The 24,770-nt window shown below is 38.7% G+C and overlaps 1 protein-coding gene across 1 annotated transcript in view; it reads right to left on the reverse strand.

Annotated features, from left to right (window-relative positions):
* Positions 1-2,489: 2,489 nt before the first annotated feature.
* DRD2 (dopamine receptor D2) overlaps positions 2,490-24,770 on the reverse strand; it is a 1,643,650-nt gene continuing 1,621,369 nt past the window's right edge. Inside the window, exon 10 of the mRNA XM_044081065.1 lies at positions 2,490-4,067. Within this exon, the coding sequence (XP_043937000.1) occupies positions 3,871-4,067 (197 nt within the window). The 3' untranslated portion in view covers positions 2,490-3,870. The remainder of the gene's footprint in view (positions 4,068-24,770) is intronic.

Consider the following 24,770-nt stretch of genomic DNA (forward strand, 5'->3'; position numbering starts at 1 on the left):
CCTCTTAATAAACACCCATGATACATTGGGACACAGCTGTGTTGGATTCCCCAGCTAGGCTTATAAAAGCCTTTAGGGAGTTACTGGATATGGATAAAAGGAGCTAATTAACTGAGTAGAGAAACACTGATTTACTTTTTTTTTAATGCAAGGCTTCATCTATATTGGGATAAGACACTAAGGAATGTTCCAACAGAAACACTTTGCACTGTAAGTGATGCCCACTCAGTGGAAACCATAATAATTTTCTATGTGAAGCCCTAATTTCAATATGCCAAACAGGGTACATCATGCCCTGCAACATCTTTAATATGACCTGTAGAAGTAAGAACATCGTTTCCTGCAGGGTGCTCAGCTAAAAGAGAAAATACTGGATGCGCTGGCTAACTTTGTTATGATCCAAAGTGATACAGAAATTGTTCCTTCTTCTTTGGAACATGAAAAGACAGAAGCAGAATCACTCACCACCCCACCCCACTAACCTTTTCCAAAACTAGCACAAACTATATAGTCCCTTTAAACAGAAAAATCTAGTCCTCTCTCAAGGCTTCTACAGAAGCTGATTGATGTATCCAGATAAGCTTTTTTGTTGTAGGATAGATCATTTGTGGAACTAACATAACCTTTCTTACAAGTTTCAAGTTGCAACAAACTCCATTTCCTTTGTGTTGTCCCACATCGAATACAGGATTCCAGTGGAGAGGCCAGAGAGTCATCTTATTAGATAATTCACTAGGACTACAGGAATAAGACAGTGCAATGATAAAACGCCTAAGGGTCTTCTTGATATATGGAGGAATCCTGAGACTCTTCTGGTGCTTGGCCAGGTCCAGAAGAAGGAGAAATCATAGGTGGGAGAGAATCATAAAAGCTTTCCACAGAGGTGAAGGAGAATTTGTTTGTTTATGTATTTAGGCTCAGCCCAGTTTGCTTAGTACAATGAGAAACACCAAAAATCATCAAATAAAGAGGATATGTGCAAAGTCAGTAAACAGAAAACATGGGTACAGGTGTTATATATGGCAAGAGGCAGCCTCTAAAAGTGTTACATTGCAGACTAACTAGTAACTAGATGGAAAGGCACCTAAGAAGACAGCCATATACAAGTTGTACTATCTAAGGGAAAACTATATATATATATATATATATATATATATATATATATATATATATATATATATATATATATATATATATATATATATATATATATATATATATATACACACACACACATACAGGTACTGAATGTCTGGGTGAGATTTCAAAGGTCAGACAGTGTGTTATAGAAAGGCAGATGGAGTTTGTTAAGAGTCTGATTAGGTTCTTAGTAAGCAAGTGAGACAGCATTTCCTACAAGAAATGATGAATATCCTGGATATTAGTTCTGAGTTGTTGCTTCACAGAGGACATCATCCCTATCACTGTGTGCATGCATATACCTGAGCCTTTTGACTTAGCTTCAACTCTGACCAAGTTACAAGTTAAAGTCAGACACATATGATATGGTACTCACAAAGCTATAGATCCTTCAAAAGATCTTCCCTCAGACCAGACTCAGAGAGGTCTATACACTTGCCTAGAACCTTACTAACCATGTGGGACAGGAAATGGGGTAGCTGAAATGAATAGCTAATCCAAAAATGGTAAAGGAGTAAAATCTCTAGGGAGGGAATTTTTATCAGGCTGCAAATTAGCAAAACTGTAATGGCTGTGAGCCTTACACTGGACTTAATGAAATCTTCCAGTGCTCAGCTAGCTAAAGGCCATGCAGCCCCAGTAATAAGACTTCCAGACATCACAGGCCTATGGGGTATAAATTCAGGCATGGATGTAACAAATCCACAATTATATAGGTGTCTGATAATGTAAAAGAATCTCAAGATGAATGAAGTGGTAAAAGTTTTTTTAAACATTTTGATGACCATAGCTGTGGAATGAAGCAAGGAAGCAAGCATTGGCATTCTTCATTTAAACATTTATAACACATTAAAATGTATTGAGCAGATAAATAAATATAAGATCCTACATTGGCAAAGTGACCATTGCATACTTGTAAATGATACTTTGTCTTAAGGCATTATGTTTATATTATTGTTCTAGTTGCTGGTAGCACATTCAGTATAAAGGTAGTAGTAAATGCATACCATATGAGTTCAGTAATAGCAAAAAAATAAATAAATACATAATTTACATGCACTTCCAACATATTCAGATCCTTCTTTTGCAAGCTGTAGATCTTCCTTTTGTTGTGCGGCATTTTTCTACAGTGGTAATTTTGCAAAATTTTTGAATTTTTTAAAATCTCCAGACATGTTTCATCTTTGTCATCTCTCAGGTTCACTGTCATTATGCATAACTATATGAAAAAATACATTTTGTACTATTTGCAGATAATTGTAATACAGTCTACCTATGTGTCAATCCCAGATAGTGTGTAGTAAAATGTATTTCAATATTCTATAAAATACCCAGGACAAAACAGCATATTTGTGATCCTTAATCCAAACTGGTCTTTATTTATTCATTCACATGTCATAATTGCATAAATTAGAGCACAGCTGTCTCCAGATAATGAAATTATTTGTTTTAATAATAGTCTGTCAGTATCGCAGATATAAATGGGTAATTCGGATAGCATGATCTCATCCATTATTGTGTCTTTATTATTCATAGATCATTGGCAAGGTAAATGAGAGGATATCAATTACCTTGAGAAAAAATAAACTGAACGCCATAGGACAAAACCATGTATTGTAAATAGGAATGATAACAGTATGTCATTCAAAATGGCATATTTAGCAAAGGTGATTGCAAAATAAAACCCTGCTCTGTCATATCATTTTTCATTAGAAATTTATTACAAGTATGTATGAGCTATATATATGCATGGCAAGTCAGCAAATATTTTCCCTGCACATAAAAATGAAATTTCATTTTCTTATCTAGTTTTGCTGAGAGACATTATCAACATACATTCATTTTTATACTTTCACTTTTTGAAAAATGAAATATAGCCAGCTGCCATAACAGAACCGTGTAAGACTATCTGTCAGAGGATGGTTTACACGCTGCAAATCCTTTACATTTTATACAGATTTGCTGTAGAGAAGTGTAGCAAAACATATATAGTTTTTCAGCAAATCTCTGAAATGACCTTGTGGATGAAAAAGCGAGTAACACCACAGAATGACATTCAGAGGTTATAAAACCTTGAATCCAGTGATTCATGACTGTAACAATATATTTGTTTTAGAATGGAAAAAAAAACATATTCTGTGCAAAACAAAATGTCAGAATAATATTTTTTGGCTTGGGCTTCTAATATGAACTTCTATTTACATTTCATATTTAATATGCTATGCTTAATGTCGCACCTCAAACATGGGCAAACACTTCCAGAAGGATTCATTTCTTCTATTTATTTTTCCTTCATTAAAGTCTTCAGGTCTACATGAGTTTTGGCACTCAGTTCGAAAAATAAGTCTACCTGATATATTAGCCAAAAAAAGCCCACCTCTGTTTTTGTATGGCTAGACTGCAAAAACATGGCCATGAGTGTTTAAAGTCATTATCCATTAATGGTGCTGTTTATAAGATGATTTTGATACACTAATATAATCCAGTATTGTTTTATATAAAGCATTTTTGCCTTATTTATTACTGAGGTACATTTACAGTAGTTAAGCCTTCTTAAAATGCCCCAGAGAAAGATAATTGTGGTGTTGTCTCCCTGCTGTCATTTTTCATAATGGAGGCATGTGATGCTTGGCCTTTCTGCAAGGAAAACAAGTAAAACCTTTTCCTTCCCATCCTGTACAGGCTTTGCTTTGTTTAGGTCTTGTACTGTGTTATCCTTTATCCAGGTCCTTAACAGTGAAGTATTTTAATGAATGCTTTCCTGAATTCGATGTTGAATGTAGTATATATAATTGGATTAACAGCACTGTTGACATAGCCAAGCCACGTGAAAGCACTGTACATCTCAGGTGTAATTTTGCACCCTGTGCAATGGATATTCAGGATGTGCGTAATGAAGAAAGGTAGCCAACATATAATGAACACACCTGAGAGGGAAAAAAGACAAGCAGTCAGATGGTGCAGAAAAGTTTGGCATCACACAATGTTACTAGTGAGAGACATTCAGATGAAATAAGTGATGTGCAACAAAGACTTAACACAATTTCTGTGTACCATTTCAGCAACAGGTACACTTGCTGACTAAAGGTAGGATTGCATTCTAGCACATCAAGTTATTTTACTCACAGCACATCAAGTTATTTTACTCACAGAGATTTATCCAGAAAGTTTCAGTTTTTACAGTACACTGGGGTCACATGGAGCTCCCACTTCTGCAGCTCCTATTCCCACTTACAACACAGCAGATTTGTGGTATGATGTGTGTATTTTAAATAACAAATTATACTTACAGTACATATACTAAAATTTGGTAGTGCAAGGATTTTAATTGGTTTACTAACTTTTATACCTGCATTATCTTTATTTGTGTCTTTTTCCTCAGATGTATCTAACCAACATGAATTCTTTTGACTGAATGTGCACTTTATTAATCTTTCATAAAATATCATATTATACATCAGAAGACTGGTTACTCACTGACCCCAAAATTGACAAAATGTTATTTGTATACCACTACTTGCTTATAACTTATCATTTCAAGTATATATTTTTGACAGTTACATCTGTGGTATGTTCCATCCTCTTATATTTCTCATGGGAAATATATATCACAAAATATTCAAACATACTATATCACTAGTCATTATATATACTACATCTTACAATCCTGTACATTGTATGTGATGCTACAGTCCTCCAAAAATCACAAATGAAGACAAAAAATGAATTATTCAATGTATAGTTATGTAGACAAGTAAACAAAAATCAATTAACCAAATGCCTGCCTAAAATACCACTTATTTTATATCTAAATAGTAGATTTTAAAACTTATAATTGTCCTGTTCCACTTCAATAAACACACAACACGAATGACATTTGACGACCTTTATTAAACTTCCATAAACACTTATAAATTTCAACCAAAACATGACACAGGTGATAATAATAATAACCATGGAAGAAGACATGAAATAACCATAAGGGCAGTGCAACCACTCACCCTCGATAAGATGCGTCTCCCACTTGCTCAATTATCCTTGCACTAAAAAGGCAGCGTTCATGCTCACCTTCAGTTTATTGAATTACACCACCATCCAAATAAGCAACGCAGCTTGCTTATTAACATGTCCACCAGAGCAACCGTTGACTTTCCTTTCAAACTTATTGAATTGCACATCGATCACCAGAGGCGGAACAGAAAAGAGCAAACCTGCCCCTCTTCTCCACCTTCCCCACTAAAATACACAAAATCCCTTCTAATAAAAAGGGGGAGGGAGGGAGGGCAGCATGTTCACCCCAAAATGTGACTCCTACTCTCATTACACTTGACAAAACCCTCTAATCCCCTCCCTATTCTTACCTCATTTCCTCCTAACATCCCTCCCTCACATTTAACCCTATCCTACCCTTATTATTTTAATCTCTCCTATCCCATGTATCTAACACCAATGAAGATGTCCCAGGACAAAAGGGTCTCTTCCAAACCTCATTTGTCCTGTTCCACTTCAATAAACACACACCACACCAAATGACATTTGATGACCTTTATTAAACTTCCATAAATGTGATTGCTAACCAATAGTTATAAATTTCAACCAAAACATGACACAGGTGATAATAATACCCATGGAAGAAGACATGACATAACCATAAGGGCAGTGCAACTGCCCACCCTTGATAAGCAGCGTCCCCCACTTGCTCACTTATCCTTGCACTAATGAGGCAGAGTTCACACTCACCTTCAATTTATTGAATTACACCACCATCCATATAAGCAGCTCAGCTTGCTTATTAACTTGTCTACCAGAGCAACTGCTCACTTTCCTTCCAAACTTATTGAATTTTACATCCATCAACAGAGGGGAAACAGAAGAGGGAAAACCTGCCCCTCTTCTCTGCCCACCAGTCTGACCAGGCTGTTCCCCCTCTTTTCACCAAAGCTTCCATCCTAAGGCCAAACATCATTCATGTACCCATTTCTAAACTTCAGCTAGATCATAAACACCAGCCCTCATCTGCAAAGAAACACAACAAAACATGCCTTTCTTAAGCCTCCCTCATAGACACAGTATGCAAATCCTTTACTATCCCCTAAAACACCTGCATACCTGCAATACCTGAAAAACCCCACTGTCCCAGGCCAGTGTAAAATCAACTGTGCTTCAATGAACCCAGATAAAGTAATATGTAGTACACCTGATCAACAAAATCTGTTATCTTTCACCTCAGTTTACTGCAAGGATTGCTCCTTCTAACTGCCCTCTACAACCTCACTGTATACCACTCTGATGACCAAAACATCTCCTGCAACAGATGTATTTAGAAGAGCAGGAACAGCCACCCTGACAAAACCATCACCTTCCAACTCCACTCCCTTCAAGCCCCAACTGCTTACATCTGTAAAAGAAAAAACACTGTAAATTCATGAAATCTCACCCAACAAACATTGTTAAAGACATTAAACCATATCCAAAAGCACCCTTTTCCTGGAACTCCCCCCCCCACCCCATGACACTAAACTATCTCCCTTACCCTAGCCCATCCCCACCTTACCTGTATAAAATCCTTTCACAACCCAACAAGAACATACAACAGCAATACCACAATAAGCATCAAAAGTAAAATGATACCCACTGAAAATGTTGCAAGTAATCACTGTGGAAAGATAAGTTAAATATAACCATACCTACCCTGCGTCCCCTACTTATTTCCATATGAAACAATCTAAAAGTCTGCTGAACATGTATGTGTCCAACACCACAAATATATCCCCACAGATACCACAAAATGTGGTAAGGGCTATTAGCTCACATTTGCCATATGTAGTAGAAGAAAACAAATTTTTCGTACTCTCCTGCAATTTAATTTACCAAGGGAGTCTATAATAACAGCCATTCATAAACAATAACCCCAATTCCCCCAACTAAACTGAATAACATGCCAAACATCTGCTTAGCAGCAGCCCTCTTAACCATGAAGAACCCCATCTTCCATAAACAGAATACATATAACTCTAAATAACTCCCTATTACCCCAAAGCCTTAAATTCCCCTTTAATGCTTCCCTATTAATGTCTAACCTCTGCACTCAACAGCAAATTCTAATTTGCCCCAATCATTCACCTGCAATGCTCCCACAAACTGAACTCATTCTTACATTGCCCCTGAAACATACAAAATAACTAATCTACCCCTTCCCAAACAAATGTAGCTGCACAAACACTGCTATCCTGCAAGAAATGGATAGTCCTAATTTTTGACTTCAACACTCATTTGATTCAATAAATAAAATCAAAATCCTGTACCTCCCCATATATTACCCATGTAATGAATTCAGGCTGCTACAGTTTCAATAACCAAATACCCTCTTTCATACATAATGCAAACACACCAAAATGAGTAAATAAAATTACATCAGAACCTGTCGCCTTGTTCCCTGCAGCAAGTGAAAACCTCTTGGTAACAACTTTAATCAAATAAGAAGAGTGCTTCCTTCAGACTGCCAGCTGATAGTACCTCTGCGCCGATCATGATTGACTGCGTTACCTAGCATTCTGACATCTAAAAGACCCAACATAACACCACCATCTAGAAAAAAGGACATCAACACTGCGATAGCCTCCATCTCCATTCGAACCCACCTCCTTCAGGTCACCGACCGATGCCCTGTCAGCAGTGCCCCACCTGCAAAAAGAGAAAAAAAGAAAAACTGTAAATTCTTAGCACACACATAGCCAAAACATCTTAATGATGAAGTTAAGGCATGACCAGAGCATACCCTGCTCACCAAATGTACGCTCAGTTATGCAAACAATATGGACCACGTATAAATTATTCTGACACTATACCTCCCATTTGACACAACACAAATAACAGAATTAGTAGAAAATATGACCATGTTCATCAACGGACGACTACAAACCTCTGGGTGCAAAATCTGGGCAAGCCATAAGAATGGGAGAGGGAGTGACAAAGCCCAAGTAGGGATAGCCTGAATATATTGCTCCCCCAAACCTAGACAGCCAGTAAAATAGCAGATGTGCACCCGAGTAACCCACAAGCCTGACTTCAATCTGGTCTGTGACATCAATAGGACTTGTTAACAGGAGAAATATGTGTCCCACAAAATCCCCCATCTGTGGAATAGATTCTCTCTCCACTCAGAGTACCTCATTATCCCTTCTCAAGTACAACCTGGTTAACTGGATGGGAAACAGAAAATACGCCCCTGGGATGCCACCTGTGTCACTAAACTAATGCAAGTGTTACAGATAAGGCACAAGAGTCAGCTGCTAAGAGTTGTGCCAGCCTTCTCTGCATGAAGTAAGAAGTAGGGCTTTTTACTTCATACACCTAACTCAGTCACCTTACCATAGCCATGACTTCTGCCATCAATAAAACAACCTCTGTGTGAACAATATTTCCCAATTACATACTTATAGACAGTTTATGAGCATAAAGTTTACTTTGAATGGAAAGAGACATATCATACTAGTCAACTGCCTTCCATGTTAGTCTTTAACTCTTAAAATAAATATTGTCCCGAATAGCCATTAGTGTACCACAAAGTATGATAGCTGAAAGATATAACAGCCTGTCACTGACCGTGATAGAATGGTGTCGGGCAATTGCAAAGTGATTGTCTGTTATATTATATGTCATGTTCAAAATATGCTGGAGTACTGAATAGAACCCCTCAAAGGGGCTAATTAGCATGAATGTTCTAAAGAGTATGAAGTCTGTAACTCAAATGTCTGTCTTTTCTGACACAATTATTCAATAATATAGTAGAAAACCAGAATGTTATGGAAAGATGCACCAACCCCACACCCCATATGAAGCAAAATCTGGACAGTCTGTGAAAAACTGTACAGATGAATAAACAACCCCCAAGATAGAATAAGAAGTTTTTGCTCTACCATAAATTTACTGGAGGATATGAAGTCTGAACTCCGTCTGTCACTATTTCATAACTTCAGTGTTTAATGATTTGCCACTAACTGAGAAACCGCCTCCGTCCTGCCCACGGTCAACACTTTAAAGACCGTGACTTAAGCCAATTTCAGTCTCACACTCTGCCCCATGGCTCCCCTCAGTCTGCAGCACAAAACATCCATACCACTAACTATCCTATTGTTACTTACCTACTCTACTCATCCAATAACTAACATCAGTCCGGAACTCACCATCCAGGCAATACACCACCCAACAGAGTAACCAGCCAATTATGTCAGCTATTCCTGAACTAAGTAACTATATTGGACACAGGACATTCCGAGAAAATATGCACAGTTTAGAGACACGCCGCAGCCACATGTTAGTTACTAGGACCTGACTATTCCCAGTGTCCTACCACTCAAAGCCTTAGAGCATGATATCTGCAACCCCCCCAATGTTTTTTTTTTTAATGTATATTTTAGTTTCCTCCCTTGAAGCCATGAAGGAAATGGCAGCTCTGTAGTAATTATACCATCTAGAACCCACTGGCACTAGTTTCTAACTACAATGCATTATGACCTACCTACACTATTGTGTTGAAAGCTATACTTGTCCCCTATACCTGGGCTCGCCGTCTGTATTTCCATTTTTTTTTTTTTAATAATATCATAATCATTTGTTGTACTTATCATTAACATTCAAAAATGTCCTAGTCTCTCCTCTTAGACCTGATGCAACATAATGATAATACTGCCAAAATACAAGGTATTCAATACAGAGGAGGCTGCTGCATGTAATACCTATAACTAGTGAAATTATTAAAATAGCTCGAAGTCCTATAATGTTACTTCTGTACTAAAAATTAAACAACTGCACTGATAACATGGACATTTATTTTATTTCTGTATTCTTACAGTAGGAGGAGTGGTTATTTTTATGATGACCTTATGATTTACTGTGCAATTTCGCCAGATTCGTCACTAGCAATAAATCTCCAACCCATCACTGTGCACCACTCCACAAACTAAATTGGCTTGAACTTCCCAACTACCTCTCCTATACTCAGCTCATCTATGCTCACAAACTCATTTTTCAGCCATCCCTCTGTCCTTCCCTGTCCACTACCTTTAAAATTCACCACACACAAAGACTTCTCAGATCTACTAATCAAAACATAATAGAAGTCTACAGACCCCTTCGTCCCCCAGGACAAAACCTCCTATCCTTTTCCCTAGCACGCCTATGGAACTCCCTCCTTCCCTCCATTCGTACCATCAGTAGCCTCCCTACCTTTAAAAAATCATTCCACTCCCACCTAACATCCACATGGGAATGCTCCTGCTCCCACCCCACATAATCACTCTCCACTTTCTACAGTCTTCCATCTCATACATTCTTTATTGAAGCTAGTAATCAATTTCTTAATAATACCTATCATCCTGAAAGCCTTCTGCATCTATCTACTCACTTCCTAATCCTACTAGAATAATGCTATCCAAAAAAAAAAAAAATTATATATAATTTTGTTTTTTAACTTTTGTGATTGTAACATCAGTACTTTGTTATGTCTTGTAATGTTATGTTTTGTTTGTTATGTTTGAAATGTAAATCTCTGCAATCTTTGTGTAATCTGTGTTGGAGCTTTTCTCCCCAGGACTCCATTGAAAAAGGGCTCTTTTGGCCCAATGGACTATCCTGGTTAACCACCAGCAAATAAATAAAACAAATAAATAAATAAATAAATTTGCCGTTATACATGCGATTGACTTTTTTTGTTATATAATAGCGGTACACCACGCTTGCCCGGTAGCCACCTCCTCCCCCAACATAGCTCGCAGCCCATGAAACTGCTATTATGGCTCCATCCAGCCCCCGAACCACCACCAAAAGAAGACAAGACTAATAAACTTTTCCTCTTTTTTTTTTTTTTTTTTTTTACAAATATAACCGCAGCTCTACCGATACACTCGTCTCCCCACCTCACAACAACCAAAGAAAGCAGCAGCTACGGGGCAGACGAGGCTAGTTTAAAATGCTGGCAAGAACAGCCTAGAAAAAATGTAATAAAAATACAGAGAAGATCTTGATTAGCAATACAATAATATACACACCAGCAGTGCCATATCTCAGGCAAACCCCCATCGATACCAACAACCCCACGCATGCGCAGACTACTGCGTTACTTCAGACAAACCTCACACTCTACGCCTAAAGCTTGTGAAAGAAATTCACAGTTCTCTCCACCTCCCAGACTGCCGAAATTCCTTACAAACACCCTAAATAGAAATGCTGACTAGCTAAATAAGCTGTCTGGCTCTAACTGAGCAACTACAGAGCCTGACTGCAGAGTTACTAGAATCCAGTACAAATTGCAGACCACACATTGCACAGATACTGCCACAAGTTTGCGAGAGGCATGAGGGGACTATCTGAAAAGCCTTGCCACACCTCCCAAATGAGCCATTGAATGGGTGTGGAGCCCCGGTCAAAAGCATAAAACATACAAGCTGGGATTGTGAACAAGCACAGAGTGGCCCCGGCAGTGAACCACCTCCAAATCTCAAAACCAAACCACTAGAGGTTACGACTTAAACCTTGCGGAATATAATAGGAGGTGCTGGAGGAGATGATGATGCTCACTCACTCCCTATGCTATGGAATAAAATCCCGTCCATGTGAGGCAGAGCACCTCACTGGCTCTGTTCAAAGAAATCTCTTTCTGTGGATGGGAGGATCGTTGGGAGAGGGAATCAATCATCTCTGTGTCTGGACAGAGGCACAACACAACAAAATAATGGGCACAGTTTTTTATAAGGGGTGGCGTAAGCCACAAAACTTTGGGCTAGGCTTATAAATGCCTTAGGGCAGATAGCCTAGTATAAACCTATGAACCTATGAACCTATGAAACCCGCCAAACACGGCAATGGATGTGATCAGGGTCTGCCACTCAATACAGCAAACACAGTAATTGACAAATGCCTGAACAAGCAACTCATCAATGCCTTGAAACAAAAGCAAAATGGCGCACTTTGAATGCTGACATTTGGACCCTTACAATAGCAATTATAACAGACAAGGGTTGCAAGGGATATCAAAATAAAACCTAATAGATTTGCTGATTAACTAACAACATGGTGGCATCAACACAATTTATTTATTTCCATGGGGGGAGGGGGGCGTGCAAACACTTTAATTTTCAGTTTGTTGTTCGAGTGCCTAATGATGTTCCGGCCCACCTCTAAACAAATAAAAACTTAAACTTACTGGCTAACAGTTAAATTGTTTAACCAGTCAATCACTTGGTTGGCAGAGGGAGTAAAGGAACATTATGCAGCCAGGCAAGACAGCTAAAGTAGAGGAAGGATCACTAAAGAGGTCTTCCACAAGAACAAACTACCACACTACCCACTCCACCCCCTGCATTGTACCACACTTCCCCACAAACCATCTACTCTGCAGACCTCCCCCAAATAAAAAAAAATTCTTTGGTACTACATAGTACTCACCTCTTCCACCTAGATAGCTGACCAAACCATCTATCTCGGAAGGAGTATCTACAGGTCGTCATGAGCATAAACCTGCACTATTGCAAGTTCACGCCAAAATGTGACTCCTACTTTTATTACACTTGACAAAACCCTGTAATCCCCTCCCTATTCTTACCTCATTTCCTCCTAACTTCTCTCCCCCACATTTAACCCTATCCTACACTTATTCTTTTAATCCCTCCTATCCCATGTATCTAACACCACTGAAGATGTCCCAGGACAAAAGGGTCTGTTCCAAACCTCATTTTACCCAAACCACACAGCAGTCAGTTGAAGACCTTTTATAGAAAAGAGCATTTTCCTAAGCCTTAACTATTTTAACTCAAAAGACAATAGCAGGGTCTTTGCTCAGACAACTACATGCTTTTCACTACATAACAAGCTATCATGGTTTTAAGATGATTGTCATATAAACTTTGGAAAGTTTTGTTTTCTCTTTCTTATTTTCTAACAAATTTTGATTTCACATCTTTTGCCCACAGCAGTTCCTGACAGCCAAATAAATACTTACTAATACATGATACCTTAGTATGTTGAGTAAATGAAGAAATTTACAATTTATATTGGCATATTAAGGGCTATCAGTACTCTGCCTGTCAGAGAAATTCAGGAGTACCTAGTTTTATAGATGAAAAAGCAGTCTGCCAGCTATGATAATTCCCCCTCCAAGAAAAGCCTCCTAAGTGGACCTTTGCATCAAATTCAGGCACTTTTACAAGCAACCTGTGATATTGTCAATCATAGGAATTGATGGTTGGCAAGCCAATGAGTTTCATTTCCTTGGCCACGTTCAATATGTAAATGTGTTATGCTAAACTGAATCAGTATAGATTCTAGCCCTCTGTAATAGACAATTTTTCATTCTAGTACATTCCAGAATTGGAGCCAACTTCTTTTCCTGAGGTATTACCATGTGATTATTGTGACAAACTCCACTATCTCTCTGTTTTACTTTCTGTCTCTCCTGTGTATTAGCTAGAACAACTTAAGAATTATCAGCCTTTATCAGGATATAATGGCCTAGTGGTTGTGCCTTAGAATTCCATACCATGAGACCAGGGCCAAGTTTTGAGACATATTACTATTGCATTTTGGTCTGACAGTTACGGCCAAAGATTAAAGTCATGAGACAATAATATGCTGCTTTTTTTCTGTATTTTGATTCTGTTCGCCTCCATTTGCCTAACGGGCAATCTAGTGAGCATGTCACTTAATCATAGTATCCTCCTAGGCAGTGTGTATGAAAATGATCCATGTGGATCAGTTCTCTATATTGGTTGACCCATACAAGTAACAAATAAATACTCTACATTAGCACATTGAGTGGGGGATGTAATTTACAAAATGTACTTTCTAAGCATTAACAGCACTTTGGAGTATGAAATTATAAGTACAACTGGTGCTCTTTGGATCATCTTCTGCAAGCAAAATAGGTGCATAGGTTCATAGATGAGTATTAGGCTAATTGCACTTGCGAGCCATTTCCAAGCCTAGCCAATTATCTCTTGTGAGACTCAAATCCTGCACCTTGTGTTTATAAGGGAAACACCTTAACCATTAGGCCACCCTTCCAACCCTGGCAACCGTACTGATACTGTATGAAGAAAGAAAATATTCAGTAATGAGTTTATACTCCAAAGGACCACTGAGAAGCCTGGCCTAAATTCCCAGTTGCCTCCAAAGCACTATCTAGTTAATTGACTTACTGAAGGTCACACAGTAGGCAATTGGCACTGAAGGAATCAAACCCTGTACCACAGGATCTATGTCTTGCATCCTTATCCTCTTTGACAGCTATCAATGATTACTTATGCAAGCAATAATTCCTAACAGGGTGGGTATTAACAGAGAAATAATGGACCGCCCAGAGTTGTTTGTGAGAGAGTGCTTAAGGACAAGGTCTTCAAGTTCTCTAGAAGGTGCATTATTTCAGTTAGAAAATGAGCTATCTATGAAATTGTTTTGCATTTGTTTTATTACTTGTACTTACATTTTTTTATATATTTGTAAATAAAATAGTTCATCCACGTAATATTTCAAAGTTGGTGTAGGATATGTTATTCTACCTTATCATTCAATATTGGCATGGAATATGTAACTGTTGTTGGGGGAAGTACTTTGCATCCAAAATATAAGTTATTTAATATTTAATAGTAACAAAAAAATGTCACTAGGCTGGGCAGCAATATCACAAAAAAGTTGTATTTGTTAAGCACTTTCATCTTTACAAGTACAAATGAGACTTAAGAACAAAACATTAACAAACCCAGTATGAGTAATTACATTAAAGACCAAGTCATAGGTTCATAAGTTGATAGGATGATACTAGGCCATTGGCCTGGAGGCCCTTATAAGCCTAACCGAGAATTTTGCCCATGTTTCCACAAAGTTAGCACCTGTCTCCCCTGTCCAGCAGGGTCACAGGTGGGACTACAGGAGTGTATTTTCTGTTTCCCATCCAGTCATCCAGGTTCCTCTTAAAGAGGGCTAGAGAGGTACTATGCTTGACATGGAGAGGGAGTCTATTCTGTAGGTGTGACTTAACAACCATTTTTGTAAACAAACCAACTTTACTGTAACAATAACCATCCAAACATCCTTATTTAAGCCCTTGTGAGCATTTTAAGCTATTCAACTTTACTTTCAAAGGTGATAATCAACCCATGTACCTTGTATCTGAAAGGTAAACACCTTAACTATTAAAACAACCCATTGTGGTGTTGTGCTATATGCTTTCGTTTGTGCTGTCCTTCAAGTATAGACTCTCTGTGATACACTTGACACACTTATATATGAAACTCATTGCCATACACCATGCCATTGTATTCTTTACACCATGGTGGAGATTATGTGACCACATTCCACAATATAGTTTTTGATTTGTACATTGCACTACTGTGTGTTTTGTATTTTCTTACACAGGTTAGTTCTGTCTTATTATGAAGTGGCACCTACCTAATGCAGTTTTCCTGATGTATGTGTTTTGGTATAACTAGCAAAAGCTGTTTGCTTATTCAGTACAATGTTATGTTTAGCCATGTGATTGCCACCCATCCATTTCTGTGTGTGCATATTACATGTAAACATACAGGTACACCAGTATCACTTGCTGATTCACATTTGTGTTTACAAGGGAAGGCTGCAAAAAAACACAACAAATATGGCTTTCCACAGATGATAGAATGTGTGAAGTATGCACTGTATTTCTTATCAGTCTTTGATATTTACATGTCATTTGGGGTATTTTCATGTGCATTTCACAGTGGTGTGCATCAATATGCCTGGGATCACTATGCAATATAGCAATCCCACAGTTCTGAATATGGGGGGGACAAGGGAGTAAGCAGGTAGTACCACTCATTGTAGTATCTAATGTTGTCAGATTGACAGGGGCTAATGCTCTACCATGTTGTGCTGTGCAAAGTGTCTGTATCTGCTGCAACATCTAAGACACATAAAGTCAGCCTACTGCATAGCATTGATTATGCTGTGAATAATCTGTGTGTGGTTACTGTGACCTGGTCATGGCAGTATTTACTGAGAGGCCTTGCAAGATACCTGTGCAATACTTCAGCAGATTTGATGAGGGCACTAATGGACTGCAGTAGGAGGAACACACACAAAGAAATGTTACACCACATATTATGTCTGTTACAGGAGGGTGCAGGACACCCCTGCATAGTTACAAGGATAGTATGTGAATTTACAGGGTCTGTGTATCTGTTTAGTTCCATATTTCTTCTCTGTTCAAGACTCTCATCTTATCATTATCACCACATGCAAGTATCCCATGTATATGCCTGCTTCGCTTTAATTGCGTTCCCCATGCCAGTTACCACTGCTTTGCTGGACCATCAAGGGTATATGCATTGCTAGTATAAGTATATCATGTATGTATTTGTTATTATAAGCTGGTGTCACACTCAGTGCACTATACTTTGCCTACACAAGCAGATACAGTACCTCATACCTCAAAATAAATTCTAGTTAAACGTAAGTATACTGTGCGTGTGTGTGTGTGTGTGTGTGTGTGTGTGTGTGTGTGTGTGTGTGTGTGTGTGTGTGTGTGTGGTATGCATGGCGGGTAAGAGAGAGAGATGTCTGTCTCACAAACTGTTAGCAGACTTACCCTTTCATTTTGGCTCGGAGGACTGCATTCTTACTAGTACATCCTGCCACAAATAAGTCATATTTATTTGTTTTCATTCTCAATGGCACAACTTTGTAGATCTGACTAGTCATCCAGCTGGATAACTATCTCTATACTAGCATGTAACACAGTTGTGCAATAGTATTGTTCTGGGCATTTATGTTCTATATGTGGATCTATAATGTAGATGGTAGAACAATATTCTTCATATACTTATTTATTGCCCATACATTTCATGTTGCATTGTACTGACTTGATTTGCAGGCCTACGCTGCATGCAGTTAAGTAGATGTATTTATTACTAATCATTTCCTGCTTCTGCACTATATTATGTGACCTTTTATGATTGTATCTTTCTTTCTCTCACTCACACTTCTGCTTTCACCAGTACATTAATTCTGTAATTGTTTACCCCATAATGGTTTGCACTGAACAATATTGCAGTGACAGTGTAGATCGGTATTTAACATGAAGTACGTTGTGCACTATTGTGTTTGTGTTACTCCATGTTGTGCTCCTCCTGAGTAGCTTTATGTGATTTACTTTATCTGTTCTGCTGATCACCATGGAGTGTTATTTACTAATGTATATTTCACTAGTCTGCTCAGTCTAGACAGATTTAAAGTTTCACTTTAAATGACATTTCCACATTTCTTATAACAATATATTTTGTAGTCGGACATAATTTTGCACTTCCGTAGCCTGTAATTTTCTTGGATAGTGTTACTGGAATGAAGTTCAGTCTTTGATGTTGAGAAATAAGCCTTATCAAGAAAGGTTTCATTACTGATTCACCTGTCTTTCAAGTTTGTAATTCTGTATTCCAAGAGAGGTGGAATCATGAATTACACTGGTATCAGACTTTTCTTACCCCTGAAGAGCAGGGCAGGTTATTACAGACTTAAATGATAAGATTGGTTTCATGGCACCATTGTTTCAGAGTGATGCTGTTACAGCTGCATTGTGATCTGGCAAACAAGGGAGAAAATAACCATTTGATTGGTTTGTTACTACTGCAGAGACACAAATAAAGGTTTGCTTTCTTTAAATGACATTTTACAGTAAGGGTACCTAGTTTAGGTGAAACATAACTATATGAGGATTGTTTGCACTTAGTCACTCAGGTAAGAATTTCCTCCTCTGATGAGTATGATTTGTTAGGGTCCCTTTGCTTGCTGCTGTTTTCTGCATCATTTGCTGATAGACACTATAGCTGATGCATTGTTAGAAGTTACAGAGATGCCAGATGTCTCTTCAATATGCAGGCAATCTGGTGCAGCTGTATTGCATATTATAAATGTTGATTCATGTCCCTGAAATGTTCATGTTATAGCAGCGCATTTTCTTTTTTTCTTTTCATTCTTTGCTTTTGGTCTACAAAACACTGTAATCTACATTATCAGATGAAAGCAGCTCCTTATTTGTAAACAATACATGTTTCAAATGTAATGAATGTAGTTTATCTAAAATGTGTGGTGAGATGCATCTTTTCTTCCATCTAAGATCCATCCCATAATTCTAAACTATATGGGATAGTATTGCAGATTGCCTTCACCTTCCTGCAATGCTACCTGAACCTAGATGTCTGGTGTGCCCTTCCTTATTATGATAATAGTTCTATTTAACATGAAAAGGATACAGGAGCTCAAGGTTGTTGCCCTGTTGGTGAGATGACTATAGATATGCAACCCCCTGTAACGTCATTTTCTGCATGGGGTCTGGAAGAGTGGCGGACATTGAATCTTTGCATTGTGTGGGTATTACTTCTGTTTTGAAATTATATTTCAGTAACTATATAGACATCTCTAATTTCAAAAGTTATGAATACCGTTAGGGTTGTAATTTCTTGTTTAGGCTTCTAGCATTGAGCAATGCTAACTTTATATAGATTTTGCTTTTGATTTTGGCTATATAGGCAATTTGAAGATACTAACATTGCCTAAAAAAGGCATTATGGGGAGGAAAAATTCCTAGCCAATATGAGGAGAGTGGTGCAGGCCACCTCTTGCAAAGCAGCCAGAGATGTCAACCATCTCCTCCCAGGTTGATATTATATGTGTGCGTGTGTGTGTGTGTGTGTGTGTGTGTGTGTGTGTGTGTGTGTGTGTGTGTGTGTGTGTGTGTGTGTGCATACTGCTCAATGCTAGCTTCTTACCAATTGCATATGCTGAGAACTCCATCATGTCCCATTTCATATGATCCAAGGACAAATACTTCATTCAAGTCATTCATTCCCACCTGTGCGATGACCATATCAAATGTGAAGTTAGGTGAAGTGACTTAAGGGCCCTAGTGAAACTGCAAATCCTGCCACCTGAGAGATTGCTAACCATCATTCGGTCCTTGCTCAGCCTGGTGAGAAGTGCATGTGTGTGGGGATGTAGTCACTTATGACTAAGACATTACCAGCTGTACTGCAGCCTTGCTGTCTTTAGGACTTCAGCCTGCCAGTAGAGTGACACCTTTTTGTAACCGTGTCTTCTGTAGTGTCTGTGTATGTTGCTACATAATGCTGAGTGTACTATATACCAAACCTTCATCTAGGAGGACTTTGTGGTGTAGGCAGGGACTTTTTAAGTACCACAGCATGAGAAGGCCTGTTTGTTTTTAAAGAACATGGTGCATATGATTGTGGGACCTGGATGTCAGAACTGACGACATGCTGGGTACAGTTAACGGTCTTTGAACAGATGTTGGCCTCCCTGTGTTGGTAGATACTTGCGCCTGTCACATAGAATCATTTACATGATGAATTGAGCACTTGTAAGTCAGCATGAGGCAGTCCTTGTATTTCCTCAATGTTTTTATTGCTATTAGGATGGCAGCAAACAGTGAGTTAAACACTGGCTTCATAATGTTTAGTATCTGGTGAAACAGGGAGTATATACTACTACACTAGGATGAAGAATGAGTCAAAGCACCAGAGTTTCAATTAAATCTACTGTATCAATAAAGGAAGAGTACAGAAATGAGTAAAATCTATAGCAACAGCTAACAGATATCTGAAGCAATGGCGAGTGCAGAGTCCTGCAAAATACACAGCTCTTCCCAGATATACTGGGGTTTGGTTCTGAGGACAAGTCCTATTAGGAATCTTCAGGTATCATGTAATCATGACACAGCAGAGTAGAATGATGACATGTGGAGACACACTGATTTTAAACAACAAACCAGGTGGTGCCTGAGCACCTGGGCTTGGGGAGGCAGAGTGGTGCAGCGGTTAACATTGTCACTTCATCGCAAAAGGTTCTCCAGTTCGATTCTCGGCTGGGGTGCCTTCTATACAAAGTCTGCATGTCCTCCTTGCATTTCTGTGGGTTTCCTTCCAAATTCCAGAGACATGTGTCTGGAGCGTCTCTCCCCGGGCAGCCGCTGAAAATAGGCTCTGTCCTAGTCGGACTTTCCCGATCAGCAAATGTGAAATAAATAAAATAAAATAATTAAACCAGAGTACAAAGGCTGATCAACAAAACACACTGCTTTTCCAAAAAGTAACAAATTTCACCTAGAAAAATGAAAGCATCCCCTTTTCTCACCATGCGATAACTTGTTAAACAATTTCTTAATACAATATTCACCACAGCACAAAAAATCCAGTAAATTATCTAAAGCCAGTACTATCACACTTTAAGTGCAAATACTGCAACTTGTACTTCCCAGATGGGATTTATTTCTGATATCACATCTGATTAGGTATACTAAGGCATCCTCATGTAGTGGCAGCCTGATAGAATAGAGACGAGATGCTAAGCCAATGCCCTAAAGTTAATAGAATTTATGGTACAAAAGTAATAAATACTGAGACTGAATCGCACTATGGGTAGCTAGTGGCACACTGGATTGCATTGTTGCCTCACAGCAAGAGGTTCTCCAGTTCAGCTCTCAGCTGGGGTGCCTTCTGAAAGGAATCTGCATGTCCTCCCTATTTTTCTGCGGGTTTCCTCCCACATTTCAAAGAGATGCAGTAGGTGGATTGGACACTCCAAAATGGCCATAGGTGTGTGTGTGTGTGTGTGTGTGTGTGTGTGTGTGTGTGTGTGTGTGTGTGTGCTCAGTAGCATGTGTGGTATGGAAGAACAGCAGTGACAGGGCTAGCCACCTGGTGGTATGAACCTTGGAACTAGATGAATGTCACTTTTGAAGTGACACCACAACCCCTTGTGCAAAAATGGAAAAAGGAGTTGCAGATGGATGGATGGATGGAATATAGACTCTCATTAACTATTAGTTGCATAATCTCATTAACTATTAGTTGCATGATACCATAATACAGTGACTGTCTAGTCATCTGTGCAGCAGCTGATGACACCCAAAGCATCACCTGTATGTCAGACCTCAGAATGCATGCACAGAAAGGTAATATCATACATGCGCTCTTATGCCTGACATGACAGAGGATGCATGCTGTGGGGCTTCTCTAGTGAAGGACAGTTCATATTCACATGTATTTCTAAATTACAGCTATTCCACTGGTCCAGAGCAGATGATCAGACACCACCACAGATATAAGTGAACCTTGACTGCTCCACCTGAGAATGGTCTTCTTGCCTACAGTATGGTTACTCTTTTAGGTGGGAACCAGTACTGCAAGCTTTTAGGGTATACACTACATAGTGCTTACAGTGACAAATTGTACATGTAAGTTTAGCTGCTTTTCATACAATATTCTCTTTGACTGCGATGGGTTACAGCATTCCTTACAATCTTTAGTTTTGCATTTAATGGTTATATGATACATTCCTCCAATAATACCAACCCAATCCCTGTTTTGCAGCTGGAGTAGTGCTCTTTGGATCACTCATTAGGCAACACATCTTGAAGCATGCAGGGGCACTTTTCTTTGACAGAGGCATGATGCAAGTGCTTAGGTAGTATTCCTCAAGTAGAAATCCTTTTGTGTTAAGGCCCATTTCCTGGATGGTGCTCTCTCTCTCTCTCTCTCTCTCTCTCTCATGTGATAACCTTACTCACTCTGTACTTTCACAGCAAGTTTGTCACATCTCTGTATCAGCCATTATTAGAACAATCAGAAACTGGTTAGTTTCACAAATTCCTCCATTTTACTGTAACATGCAAAATCTATGTACTGCCAAATAAGGCAAGACAAAACAAACAACTTAAGGGCATGCAAGCTTAAGAAATTGTTAACAACAAGAGATCTTTGTACTTTTCTTATTTTAGTTGAGTAATTGGTCTAGAAAGGTCCACTGTTTACTCCCTTAATAGCACAGCTCTGCATTTGCAGATGTCAGCCTGTACAGTCTGCCTTTTAAGTGCATTTAATACTTTACAACGCTTCATCTCCTTTTTTATGTTCATCCTTTCTCAATGTCTCCTATGCCATATTTTTTTTTTCATTTAGCTTCTTCCCTGCCCTTCTGAATGCCTCCATGAATCTCCTTGCCAAAATCCATGATGATATTCTATTCCATTGGTCCCCAGTTCACTCCGTATAGAAGTACATTTGCATATCTAGTAGATGGCTCTTGTACTTTTTTCTTTCTGCCCCACTCCACTTTCATCCACCTAATTCAGGATGCCACATAACATTTCAATGACCTGGTCTTGCACAACCATATAATGTCCTCCTGTGTCTCTTCTAATTTTAAGTTAAAAGACCTCCTGCTAGTCTCTTATATTCTTTTCCATCCATATTATTTTGTTTCCTCTGGGATGCTTGCAGAAACATATTGTGCCTATCTTTGTATGGTCTTCAGAACTTGAAAAAATACTCATGTTATTGCATTTTTATTTTTGGAGTCTATTTACATAAAAATCCACCTCAGTATTCTATTTATCAGATTTGCTGTCCTTTCACCCTGCTGATAGTATCAATGCAAACTAGGTATGGTCGAAACCCCAGATAAGTTTCTTCCTCTGTGTCATTGCCTCCACGTCCACAGCTGATATTCCAGATCAGGATTGTTTTGACCGAAGTTTAACTATCTCTAGGTGTCTGCAATAAATCATCATTTTCTGACTCTATCTTTGTGTTGTCAGTAAACAGACTATTTCTGTTCTCTTTTACCTCAGATACGTCTGAAGTAAATATGAGGAAGTGCACTTCATCCAGTACTGATTCCTCTTTTAGTCACTTTCCTTATCCCTACCATCATTTCTGCCACAACAATGGTCAGTGTCATAGCCTGCACACCATGTTTTCAGTCCTGGTCCTACAATCAGTTCTTCATCCCTTGCAGAGTCCTCTACAGGATACAGTTAAAAGTCTTGGTAACATGCAGCTAATCCACTTCTACCAGAATTTCCCTGTCAAGCTCTGTTGAATCCCAACCATAAAAAAGGATGAGGTTTGACAAAAATGTCCTTCTCATTACTAGGCACTGTAAAATGATGCCCTGAAGACTATAATCAAACTTTCCTTCTGGTTTCTGTCCAAAATGTATTTAGTCTGATAGGCCTGTAGTTTCTCATATTTTTCTTACTGTACTCCTTGTGAAAAGCAATCTCTTTTTTTCTCTTTTGTAGGCCGCAGGGTATTGTATACATGCCAATGTTGTGTAGATAATTTCCACCAGGAGATTTGCCAGCACAATGACCAAATTCCAAAGGAAATGGAAATGAGCCCATCTGTTTTTTTTCATATAATCCTCTACAAAGGCAGCCAACTTTCTCTACATGTCCGTATTCCCAGTTCAGATATCTATCCACTGCTCTTCATGCTCTGACATCCATCCATCACACTTTGGAACTGTTATCTAACTTTCCTGTATGAAAACATGTGTTGGCATTACTGTCTGGCAGTTAGCACAGAGGACTGAGGCTATGAATTGTTAACAAGCTGCTTTCTGTAGTACAAGGTTCCTTTCCTTCAGCCTGCTTTGCTAACAGTGTGACTCTGTGCAAGTCATTCATCTGAAAAAAAGATTCTGGGGCAATTGGTCTAGACTCTTCAATGGACTTCCAGACCACATGCCTAGTAACTACCTATGAGCACAAAGTATTACTTTTCAGCCTTTTCCCCAGTAATTTGCGATTTTTTTCAGCCAGCTTTGCTCAGATTGGCCAGATATGTCACTGTTTTTCTCTTTTCCACTTTATAATTAAAATTCTGCTCTTCTTCTTACGATTTTCTGTTAACTCCTTCTCAGCTTGCAACTTCACGTACATTCTTTGTTATTCATCAGATGAACTTTTGGTACTGTGTCTTTCTACCTCCTTACCCCTACATTTAAAATATTGATAAGCTCTGTTATTTGCCTAATCAGTAGCCTCATACATTCAGCTACAAACAAACTAGCTTTGCTGCCTATTCTTCAAGTTCTTGTCTAGAGCCCTGAGTACAGTATTATCTTAAACTAAAGCTCTACAGTCTAACAGACTTCGGCACTCTCCATCAGCTCAGCATAATCCTCTCTCCTAAAGTGACTTCACCATCTTTCTTACTGTATTCTTGTTCCTTATTCCGGCCTAAACCATAGCATGGTAGAATGATTCCTGGCTAGTGGTGCCTTAACCTAGACATCTGTGACACTCCCTACATTCTGTGGGATTACATCTAGTAAGCTAATCATTTTTGCACCAATGGCTAAATTGCTCATATTCCAAGACCTCAGTCAACTTCTGCTCTGTCTCTACCATGGAGCACAGAATCTCCCAGTCCGCTACAAGTAAGTCAGATGGCCCAGAATAAAACAACCTTTTACTCTTTATCATAACTGTAAGAAACATAATTCCAAGTCCTGCAATTGCAAAACATAAAGTGACATTTACAAAGCCAGTTGTGAACCCTGAAATTCAATGTACTGTCAGTAAAACATTTTTGCAGAGAGTTGCCTTCTCACATTACATTCCTGATGTGGGTTGCACACCTACAACTTGTACTTATTAAGTTTGTCCTCGCTATACATCAAAATAAAGAGTTTATGCTAAGGTACTGCAGTCTCAGATTAGCTATATATGGCCCCATTTCTCACAATTATGCTTGTTTCTTTGCAAGAAAAATTTCTTACAACTGACAAGTAGTGCAGAGGAT

The sequence above is a fragment of the Protopterus annectens genome, chromosome 8.part0 (genome assembly GCF_019279795.1).
Source record: "Protopterus annectens isolate FY-2018-M chromosome 8.part0, PAN1.0, whole genome shotgun sequence".
Classification (NCBI taxonomy): Eukaryota; Metazoa; Chordata; order Ceratodontiformes; family Protopteridae; genus Protopterus; species Protopterus annectens.